Source organism: Lissotriton vulgaris, chromosome 2_1 (assembly GCF_964263255.1).
Source record: "Lissotriton vulgaris chromosome 2_1, aLisVul1.2, whole genome shotgun sequence".
Classification (NCBI taxonomy): domain Eukaryota; kingdom Metazoa; phylum Chordata; class Amphibia; order Caudata; family Salamandridae; genus Lissotriton; species Lissotriton vulgaris.
The window spans coordinates 1,822,598,330-1,822,610,492 of NC_141687.1; the positions used below are offsets into that span (position 1 = coordinate 1,822,598,330).

Sequence of the window (12,163 nt, forward strand, 5' to 3'; positions counted from 1 at the left end):
TTAACTACCACATCAATGACAAACAGTTTCTTCAATGCATAGAAAGCAATCCTCATTCTCAAATTCATGTTCACCTTCTGCATCAGTGTTCTCTTCATGCAATACACACTTGACTGTGGCATTGCTAGACCTTTTCCTGCATACCTTAACGAAATGTCCAACAAGGCCGCAATAGGTGCATTTGGACCTTATGTCAGCACAATTCTTGTCTTTAGCCATGTGTCCATGACTACCACATCTAAAATAGCAAGGACGTTGTCAGTGTGTGACCTGCTATGTGCGGAAGTACTTCTAACCACTTTACTGCCTCCTTTGTTCCCAGAATGTATGTTCTTGTTACTAGAAACTACTTGCTTATCTGAAACTTTGCATACAGAATCTGTAATCTCATTATCTTTCTTAGCAGACATAGCACACCTTTTAGATATTTCCGCTTTTTTAACAATAGCAATAATCTCATTGAGAGATGCATACCCACACACCCATAACTTCTCTTGTACACTAGTGTTAACAGAAGGCATTATTAACTGATCACATATACATTTGTCATGTAGGGTGCCAAATTTTCAATTGATTGCAAGTTTTGTGAGGGCAGAAACATAATCCTCTACAGTTTTATTTTGCTTCCACTGAAAAAATCTGTCAATGGCTGCACGTATTACAGGTTGGTAATAACTTTCTAGATTTTCTAGGGCATGCTTGAAAACATACTAATCCTGAGCATCTCTAGGTTTTTTTTTACTATCTCATTGTACACCGTTAAACCCTCTGGGGCGAGACTGTGCAATAGAATCTTTTTCTTCCTGTTACTAGTAAATTCATCACTACCTTATTCTATAGCAGATAAGTAATTTAAAAAAAAACTTTTCCAGTCTGACCATTTCATTGCTGGTTCGCCAGGTTTAGGGAGAAAAGGAATAGATGGTGTCAATGAAAATGTTTGTGCACACACATTGCTGATGACCACAAAATACGGCGCAAAGAATTGCAATGTATAGAGTACTAAAGTGTGCACGCACAGGGGGGTGCAGATACGTAGGTCACCATTGAAGGATTCACAGAATAAGCACTAATAGTAAAGGTGTGCTTATCACCTCAAGATACACTTGAATAGGGTTAAATTCCGATAAAGGGTGCATTAACTTGTGCTTAGATGCGCTGTAGTAAGTGTGCATATCACTGACACGCAGAGGTGAAGGGTGATAGTGTTCCTATCACTGTGGTTTGCTTCGAGATTAAAAAAAACTTCCAAGTAACGATTTGCGAAGCAGTAAAAGCGTGTGTATCACTGTGGAGACACAAATGTGAAAGGTGGTACAGAAACAGATGACCAGCTGAAAGGTGTGCGCATCACCATGCAACACGCACTAAGGAATTTTTCGCTGTACCACGGAAAGGCAGCACACTGGCGTGGGGAAGCAATCTCACATAAGATGGCTGTTAATGATGTTGATCACACGCTGAAGGGTGTGCGTGTCATCGTGTAGACATGCGTTGTAGAGGTAACTGTTGAATACCTTGAAAAGGCACACTGGAAGGAGAGCTTACATAAGATGGCCACTGTTGTGAGGGAAATGGCTGATGACCTGGGGGAGTGCGCTGAAACTTTCGAGAGGATCGAGTGCTCAGGCAGTTGTGAGCAAAAAGTACGGGAAGACTGCCAGTGACACAGCTGAACAGAATACACCTCACAGATCCCAATGCATTTCGCTGCATCAAAGGTACGCAAGAGTTGTTCCCCAGAGAAGTTCACAATGACTATGCTTTAAGGGTGCGCAACAAAATAGAGTAGCACACAACCAGCAGTTCAGTTAAAATCCAAAATGTTTCTTTAAGAAAGTGTCTGCTCTCCTTCCTAGTGACAAAACGCGCAGAGCAGTGGCCCCTAAGTAGAACACACTAACACAAAGCGTACCGTTCATCCGAAAGTGTGAAGGAAGGCAGGGACCAAAAAAAAACAGTAAGCGCCAACACCGCCACAATACCTTTAAGCAGAGATACTGCGCCCTCCTCACTGCCACAAATATCTTCACGCATAGGTTGCCACATCCCAGGGCAGAATGTAGGTTACCGCAACACCCTCGCATGGAAGTGTGAAGATACAGGTGGGAGGGCGTGGATCCGAAAGTCGTTGCCAAATTGTAGTGAAGGATACTCTGGACACAGGCGTTAGTAGGATTCTTCATTGTAAAAGGAAGGAGAGTGGGACACAGGTGCATCCTACCACAGCCTCTACCAACTTCCATTCACAGTTTCCCCACAATCCAATTGCACCTCAACATTCCGAAGGTGATGTCACATGTCTGTGCATAACCTTGTAAACTAAACCACAGCAGCTATACTGGTTATTACTGAGGGGCTACTGGAACGAGGCTCCTTAGCTCTCTGCTTGTCCAATTTCTCCCGAGTGCTGAACACAGCAGCAAAACACACAAAATGATGGGCGGAATGTTGCACAATGGCAAAACATTCACCCCCAGTCACAGATCTGGGTTTAATCCATCGTTATTTTGCCCACCAAGCCACCCAAGTTCAGACATGGCCATATGCAAATCAGTCTTGACCCTGTGCCTCATGGGAACAGTCCAGCCTGAACTGCCAAGCCATGTCTTCCCTGGACCGGAATCCAGCACCCTAGGACCGGTTTCTGGCTATCAGCCGTCTTCAGCCAGGATAGCTTGACTCCAGTGGCTTAGTGAGCACGGGACCCACGTCTGGGCATACCCTTCCCACATAGGGTGCACAGCAAAACACACAAGATGATGGACGGAATGTTGCACAATGGCGAAACATTCACCCCCAGTCACAGATCTGGGTTTAATCCATCGTTATTTTGCTCACCAAGCCACCCCAGTTCAGACATGGCCATATGCAAATCAGTCTTGACCCTGTGCCTCATGGGAACAGTCCAGGCCGAACTGCCAAGCCATGTCTTTCCTGGACCGGAATCAAAAAACGATGGATTTAGGCTCAGATCTCTGTACTGGGGTGAATGTATGACATTGTTCTGCATTCTGTCCATCAACTGTTTTTGCATTTGTCAACCCGAGTGGGAAGGGTATGCTCAGACGTGAGTCCCGTGCTCTCCACACCACTGGAGTCCAGCTATCCTGGCTGATGACGGCTGATAGCCAGAAACCGGTCCTAGGATGCTTGATTCAGGTCCAGGGAAGACATGTCTTGGCAGTTCGTGCTGGACTGTTCCCATGAGGCACAGGGTCAAGGCTGATTTGCATATGGCCATGTCTGAACTGGGATGGTGTGGAGTGCAAAAAAACGATGGATTTAGGCCTAGATCTCTGTACTGGGGTGAATGTATGACATTGTTCTGCATTCTGTCCATCAACTGTTTTTGCATTGAACACAGCAGCAAGGCTCACTCAGCAAGCTACACAATTTATTTAGCCAATTCGTACAGCGGAGTAATTTCCATCCACCTGTAGTCAATGAGCCTGAAAAGAGCTAACCAATAACACTTGCTGCCTTGTATTTTGGTAGTGAAAATATTTTGTTAAAGGTTAGTTTCTACAGCAAGAGTGAAGATACAACTGGCGAGCTGGTACTATTATTAGTTCATTACAACCGTGACCACTCCTTCTGTGGCTTTGCCCTAAGAAAGTAACTCCCCCATGTTAAACTTTCATGTTCTGTTGTACATCGATCAAGGAAGATGAGGAACGTGCTGTGAAAATGTTCACGTTTCTGTGCAAGCAACACCAACAAGTTTCCCAATTACTTTTCTGGTAGTGTCTCCGCTAAAATTCCACCTCAACCCTGAGCAACCCTCCCAACTACTTGAGAACAAGAACCTACACACAGCCCTGCCAAAGCACCACAAATTTGACCTGCAAGGCACCTTGTTCTTCCATTACTGACACCACCAGACAGCGCACAGCACAGAGAGAAGTCTCACTGCTTTAAAGGCTAATAGTCTTCAAAATCCCATATTTAATAAGTTCATGTTACTTAAAAGAATGTGTTTTATTCTACTTTCTTGTTCATGACAGAAGATATGCAAAAATATATTACCTAACTATTGAAATATCAGTTAACTAGCTTTTAATACACGCTTTCACACCATATATCGAGTGTGATCTTGGGCACTTTTCTGTGTGCCTTCATTTGTTTGTGTGTTGAAAGAGTAATTTGAATCCGACATATTAGCCACATTTTAAAAACTAAAATTCCAGTCAGTTCAATAGGTTCATCGTATATGTTCCTTATTCATGTATTTGAGAGTTTTGTAACGCACTGTGTACATTCTGTCTACTATTTCACATTGTATTGTGTTGTATTTTTATTCCCCCACATGCAATCAGGTGAAGAACACAAATTATTTAGCGAGAGAACACGTCCTATAAGCTACAGTGGGTGACTATAATATGTAAATACATGGTGTGACAGTGTTTGGGGGTAGGGGAAATTATATTGGAGGTCCAATTAAAGGGGCCATGTTTTGAGGGAGAAGGAAACCAGGGTGGGTTCAGAACAGTAAGTTTGAGATGAAGTTGAGATTTGGAGGATTGTTTTGTGAATCTTAGGTAGCGGTGGCTGTTGGCGTTTGCAAGAGTAGGGTTTTTAGAAGTTCAGTCAATCGGTTTTAGTTTACTGAGTGTTTATTGCAGCGCAGCACACAGTCTTGGATGGAATCTAGGTAGCCTTAAATAATTTCGCCAAGGAGGGCAGTTGAGAAACGTGTACACAGAAGGATGCTGTGCTTGCTAGAAATTCCAGAGACTGTAACATCATAGACTGGTACGGATGTCAGTTTTGTGCAGAAGTATCCTCCTTTGAAGACCCGTTGGGTCAGTGGGAGGAAGTGGCATGTTTACTGCCGAGTGTTGCCGAATGCTTAGGACTCCATCCTTTTCTCTGTCAGAAAATACGTTTGGCGTGTGGTTTACCAAAATGATTGGCAATGAAGAGTGTTTATTCATATGGGCCTATAAGTTCAGTGGTATAATGAAATGGGGCTATATTTGTGTATGTGAACTAGTCTACTTAGTATGCGCTGATGTTGCAAAGTGGACGTTGGTTGAAGCAATATATTGCTATTGGGTATATTTTCTTTCAACCTGAAAGTGCTGCTAATTTTAGAAATATTTGCTCATTAAGTCTGTATTTCTTTTTCTAGTGAGAATATGGGTTTACAGTTGAGACTGCCACAATTTGTAAAGGGCCTCATTGCTCAGTTGCCTTTCTTTTGGGTTAGGGGGTTTCCTGAAGACGTTTTATAGATGTGCCATTCATTTTGAGCTAGGGCAAACTGGATAAAGCTGATAGCTGAGAACGTTTATGCTTAAACTTGGGCCAGTTTACACAACTTCTGGGCCAGATTGGTTTAGATGCATCTTTGGAGCCAGCTACTTATTACAATTAAGACATTTTAGCAATAACCATCTAACTGTAAAAAGGGAGGGGTGCATATAATGAGGGTTACATTGAAAATTTGAAAACAAATACTTTAAGCTTACACATGATTATGAAATAATCATACAGAAAAGAAATTAAATGGCAACTACTTCGGCAGCACTTGTTAAAATTAAACTTTCGTATCCTGATTTGGAGGTAGTCACTTCGCCCTCTCTCATCTAGAATGAGAGAAGCTTCAGTTGCATTCCACCACTGGTTTAAAAAAAACAACTGTTCCCAACCTGTTCTTTGTATTTTTTTGTCATAGAAATGGCTGGGCTTATTTTAGGCAAATTCTATAAGCTTAACCAAGTTTCACATTCTCAGGCTGGTAGGGTTATGTTAGCTACATGTAATTCAATTGTGCAGTCTTTGTAAAGGTTTAATTTTTTAACACATGTTTTTATTTGTAAACCAAAACAGGCAGTAAACGTACATGAGCGCACATTGTTAGTACATGTGTATTCTGTAATGTTATGGACTTCAATATAAGACATAACTCGTAAGGGAATTGGGTCACCCACCTGCAGTCTGCACAAGAATATCCCGAGGACAATATCTTGGAAGTGGTCTATCCATTTGCCCCATGTTTTCGAAGATTTCCCTTCAGATCCACAATTTCTGTTTATGGGTTCTTCAGCGAGAGCACAGTATCCCATGTGCTGCTCAGAGACCAGAGGGTCCCGTTCGCTTCCCTGATTCAGTTGCTCATACTTGATCGTGTCAAATCAATCTCCCTCGCCAGTACATACTTGTAGTTATGCATACGCTGCAATATGAATTAAAGCCCAGTAATTTAATATCAAAATGCACTAACGTTTTATTGTGAAAGAATGTTATGTTGCAGTAGGTTTACTTTGCATTTAGTGTTAAGGTAGTGTATGCCTGCGTAAAGAATCTTGGACTTGGCTTAATTTTCGGACTTTGGGCATGGCTGACATTGCTACTTTGTAATAAATATATTTTTCTTTGCAGGATAACTGGGATGATGAAGAGGAAGCAGCAGAAGATAGAAAAAAAGAAGCAGAAAAAACAGGTGTGAAGCTGCTTGGTTCAGTAACTTCTGTGATTGAAAGTGCCCACCAGGCAACATATTGCGCTTTACATAGCTCTTAATTAAATAATAAAAGGTGTGAATAGTTTTACACAATTCCATATTCAGAGCTGCAACTCGTGAATTTATGAAATAAATTTAACTGACAGCTGTCTTCACGTTCTCTTGTGGAGTGTACCCTGAGTGAATGGATTAATAAGTAGTAGATTCAAAGTTTCTTTTGAAATGAGTAAGTTATGTTGTGATAGTCGACCACTAAAGATTCATTGTGTGCTTTCATGATCAGTCGATATAGAAGATAAATGGTATATGTTGTTAATGAGCAGACCTCATATGGGGTGAGGTGATACTTTTCAGGGCTTCTGGGCATGTACTTTAACATTTAATTGTCCTCTACTTGTCACCAGTCAATCATTGTCTCTCCTATTGTCACACATTTGGAGGACTATATACAAAATATTTAGGTGCTCTGCATTCGGAACCCTGGGTAGATCTTTTTGACTTGAAAGTTTATGAAAGCTTTACACTATTAAGGTTTTGCTGGACTCTTCTGCCTGTTTTGGGCATCCTCCATTTTCTGTTTCAGGTTTCTGTGCTTGACTTGACGTCTGCAAAATGAGCAACATACTGATATGAGTATGGCATAACCATAAACAGTTGCATCAATCTCCATTCTTGAATAAACCCAAGGTGTGGCACATTCTGCCCCGGTTTGAGCGGGGTGAGCTTCACGGCCTTTCTCTGAGTTTAAGGTGGGGTGAAATTCAGTGATGGTGCAGTTAAGGATTTTAAAATTTGCAACCGGAAGGGTTGGAGCCTTAAAAAGCAAGCAGTCTGGCAATATTGCCAATCACTTTTCTACATAGTTGCTTGTAAGGCAGATGTATATTGAGGAAACCTTGGTATAGTGACTGGCGTTAAACCTTCCAGCTGGCTGGTGATAATAGTGCTTATGAGGTTGCTAGTTGCCTGGATCGTACCTGACATGCAATGGCTTGTTTTGAATATTAGAGGGGGCATTGTGGCTCTAAAAGTGCGACTGTAGTGAAGACAAGTGGGAATGTATTATAAGGTACTCTGCCTCTCCCTCATACATAGATTAATGTAGTTAAAGAAACCCCATCCACACACATGCTTCATCCCAACCCACTTCTCACATTATCTTTATTCTATTTCTTCCATAGCTTCTGTCATTTTCCCACAATTGTCATGTCCTAGCCCACTGCGTTCAAATATTTCTGGTCTGTCTTTGAAGGGTGTCTTTTTTTGGTTTGGTGCTAAATTGCAGCTGCAGAGGCCATATTGCATTTTACATACTGCATATGCCCAGCCCCTCATATCGTATATGTTCCAATTATGATGTAATGCAGTATCTAACATGTATTCATCCTCTTGGGGTAGTTGGCCATCCCAAATTAGCAGTGAATTCTGCGGGTTGTAAGATCCCATAAGGTGGTTTGGTCTTGTAATTTAGCCTGAGTGAATGTGGAATATGTTTAGAAGTTCTTAATTTCTTTGTACAGAGTGCTGATGTTCTTGTCTGTGTCTTTTGTTCTTTCCTCTATCTTTGACAATTGAGGTCTGCGTGTTGTGAGTTGCACATTGGACAGGGGACCTTGGCAAATAGGGAGTGATTAATATAGCAACCAGCCGCAACACTCCTTTAAATGAAGTTTGGGATTCCACAATCAGATGTATTTCCTTGTGAAAGAAGTTAATATTGGAGTTGGAATCCTAATGCTTTCTGCAGCATAGATCTGCATGCCTTATGTGCATCTGGTGGACAGTAAGTGAGTTGTTAGGTCTCGCCTGTCGATGCGCATGCGCATCGAGCAAGGCGAGAGTATTGGCACTTATCGGCTCTTTATCCACACTGCAAGGAATCGTGGCGATTCCTTGCAGTGCACGATAAATTTAAGCTCAATGCGCATGCGCATTGAGCTTAAATGCGCGTGCACATGCACCCAGCCGCCTACTCTCTCTCTCAGCCTTCCCACAACTCCGCCCCCTCACTACTTGATTGCACGGCCGCTAGGCCGTGCCTCCCCTACTCTCCTCCCCCCTCCTCCTCTCCTCCCATGCCTGCCTCTCATATTGCCTTGCTATAACACTCTTTCTTCGTTTTACAACTTCTCGTTATTCACAATGCCCTTTCTTTTCCGCTTTCTTTGTGTTACATGGGGACCTTTGTGTGCTACTAATGGTGGCCTTTTATGTACATGAGCATTTTTGTCAGGATAGCCGTAATACGGCCTTAAGATTTAGTTGGAGCCGCTTCATTATACTTTTGACTTGTCGGTTTTCACTTTTACTAACGAGACTCCGAACCTCCCTAATTATATTTTCGGGACTTTTAACCTCCGCAGCGGTAATTCAGCCCGTTGTTTATCTCGCCATCCACAACGGAGGTTCGCATTCTAGGCTTTCTCTACCTGTGGAGGCTATAACCTTGCCTTCCGGGTCGGGTGGTAGTCACTTCCGGGTCGAGGACGCGAGTCTCATCGAGGGTGATTCTACACAGGTACGGTTGGTTGGTGTTATATTGCTGACTTTATCTTATATCTTTTGGACACTGCTTGAATTAGATAAGTAGCTTTCAGTACTGGGATCGATCTACTAATAGATCGTTTTTTTTTCTGACTTTTTAGAATTCGAACACCACACGAACCCATGTGGTGTATTTTGAAGAATTAAACTCCACGATTGGAACCATAGATTTGTTGTTCGCATAGATATGCGTGAAGTTGGCGTCTCCTCTACAGTGTGTTGAACCGTTTTAAGGGGTAAGAGACCACCTTTGTGTGGTGGGGGTAGGATTCATGACAGCTCAGTGCATGTACCCAATTATAGGCTACTTCAGTTTAATACAGGGGGCTGTGTCAATACATGTACCCGGGACACCAGGAACACTAGAACAAAATGTCATGGGTGCAATTTTGAAGACATGCGTCTCGTAACTGGAGCCCCGTTTCTGTCTTATCTGTCTATACAGCGCTAAGAGGGGTGTTATGATAATAAAATGGCTTCCAGCTCCGGCCCCCAGGTTGAGTTTGCTTTCTTTCCTCTGTTGACATTTCACCCCCGGCCTTCTCCAGATTCCGTTACAAGTGGACAAAGCACTACAGCAAGTGGTTGTGTGTATGGAACACCCTCTGCGGAGGCCACAGCGTTGTGTCGTTCTCATGCGGCCAGGGGGCATTTGGGTACCAGGCTGGGCCCTCTCCAATAACATCAAATCACTGACTCCGCAAAGCCTGCCCGCAGGGTGAGAAGGAAGGGAGAAGGCTGGAGCAGGACACAGCGACCTGGCACCAGCCGCGCTGCACTTACTGCTCCACCTCTCCTCTGCAGTTCCACAGGATGAAAGGCAGACTAAGAGGGGGAGGGAGAGGTGAGCATAGCACAAAGCCATAAAAAGAGAGAAAGGCACAGAGCAGGAGGAGAGAGAGGGAAAAGAATGAGGGGAGCCGGCAGGGTGCAAGGGGGTGGATGAAGGGATGGAAAAGCTATAGTCTGAAGATAGAGATGGAAAGGACAAAAGAAGGGCATTTAAGAGAGGAGAGGAGACCGAAGAAATTTGAGGGCTTAAAAAGAGGGAGGAATGGAGAAGGAAGGAGTTCAAAGGAAGGGCAGGAAATAACAGGGGTGGAAAGGTGGGCGAAAATTGTAGGGAGAGCCAAGCCAGGGGTCTGGCTTGGCTCTGAGAACCCAAGCACAAGCCATCAAAATATTTGCCAGACGCAATAAATGCCATTTAAACAAATAAAGGGCTTTCAAATAAAAGCTAAACATTTTTTTCTTTGTAATGAAGGTGCATGTCACTTTAGTGCATCAGATTACATCACTGCATTGAGAGTCATTTATTGGAAGTGATAGTTTATAAAGCTGAAGTAGAAACACTGCAGAGGTAAATGTTATTTATATAGTACTTGCTACCCCTGATGAGCGTTGAAGTGCTTTGCGGCGAGCAGCACAATACTCCGGAACCCAAGATAAGGTGTAAATAGTTAATAGATTAGTAACAATGTTTTTTTCCTTTTTTGTTGGGTTTGTGCTCCTGATTTCTTGTGTATTTAGTAGTGTATTGAGTAGGGATGGAAGGATGGGCATGGATTTGAAAGGGGAATTAGTACATTGTTGTTGGGTCGAGCTTGGTAGCGCATGGACTGCTCTGCGGCATTCTGTATTAGAGTATGGACTTGAAGCTCCACCCAATCTCCTCCCATATTTTTCATTGGTTGATGTAATTGTCCTTTTGTAAATGCTTGCTTCGGATTAGTTAATACCCTTGTTAGTCTCTCCTTAGAACAGCCCTGTCTTCATTTGTAACCTCCAATGAGGACTGGACCATTTTGCTTCTGTTTTTACACGGTATGTCTTTAGTCAGTAAGCACTATTTTCTTTAATGAGCGAATTTCTACTGCAGGCACGACATACTTTCCTGCAACATTCAGCGCTTCGTGCATGCTTTCTTACCAAGCAGCCCGGGACAACGGTGTACGCTTTTTCAAGTGAAACAGGTCTCGCATTTACAAGAGTTAGAGCTATTATCATTTTAAATGACAATTCCTTTTATTTCTGTGTTAATTATCAAAACAGAAAAATAAAAGGCATTGTTATTTACAATGCCAATAGCTTAAACTCTCGCTAATGCGAGACCTATTGCATTGCAAATGCTTGTTACTCTTCTGGAAGATCGAAGGTGGGGGCTGGTGATTTTGATAGGGGTTAGGGAAATAGGTGCGTGTCGTAATTTTTCTTGTGGGTCTGTGGCTGGTGATCCAACTTTTGCACAGAATGTATTCTACCTAATCAGTTTTTTATAGTCCGTGGCTTTTAATAAGGAACATTGAAATTTATGCTTTATTGCATGGATCATGGGAGCTAGAGTAATGTAATGGTAAATAGTTTCTGTCCAGCTGTGTTGAAGACAGTCTTCAATGATGGAGGAATCCGGAAGCTGTGAGCCCTGATTGTGGCCTCTACGAGTTGTGTTGGTAAATATGTTCTTCTACTTGCTGTTGCTCCAATTTACTAGGTGGAAGTGTAAGTACCATTGCAGATGGAAGCAGTGATGTTTGAGGTGGGCAGAGAGGTCTCTGGGCAAGATGGCGGCCGCGTGAAGCTTTTCAAACTGCTTTCGGCGCCCATTGACCATCTGAGCACGCCAGAGTACCCCAAAGGCGCTCACGGAAGTGTTATACCGCATTACTCCCTTAAAGATTCTTAACCGGCAAAAATCATCTAAGACTGATGATATTTACCTTTACGCTCTGTCTGCTCCATCTGACGGAACTGCATCTTCGCGGAGCTTGGAGGCTTGCGCGCTGACGCCGAAAAACACACATTCATTGCCACTGGAGAGGAACGTTTGCAGACAGAAAATTCCCCCCCTCGAGTTGTTGCAGAGGATGGGGGTGCAAACAGTAAGGACGTTAGTACTTGAAAAAAATGGAGACATTAGTTATCCCCGATTTAGCTTCTGCTACTAACCATGGGGGGGGGGGAAGAGATACTGCAGAGATGGCAGCTGAGTGTAGCGGAAAACCCGGCATGGAGCACACTCCTCTGGATCTTGGGGCCAAGAGAAAGACTTTGATAGTGTCTGGCATGTTCGCTGGAAAGCCGCACACCGAACCTCCAGCCCAAATCTAATGCTGATCGAGCGCCCATCCAGTTGAGGAGTAAGAAAACTGT

At 43.2% G+C, this 12,163-nt stretch overlaps 1 protein-coding gene across 1 annotated transcript in view; it reads left to right on the forward strand.

The window, feature by feature from the left end:
- EIF3J (eukaryotic translation initiation factor 3 subunit J) overlaps positions 1 to 12,163 on the forward strand; it is a 224,217-nt gene that overhangs the window by 37,735 nt on the left and 174,319 nt on the right. The window contains exon 3 of the mRNA XM_086957911.1: positions 6,388 to 6,448. Coding sequence (XP_086814037.1) covers positions 6,388 to 6,448 — 61 coding nt within the window. The remainder of the gene's footprint in view (positions 1 to 6,387; positions 6,449 to 12,163) is intronic.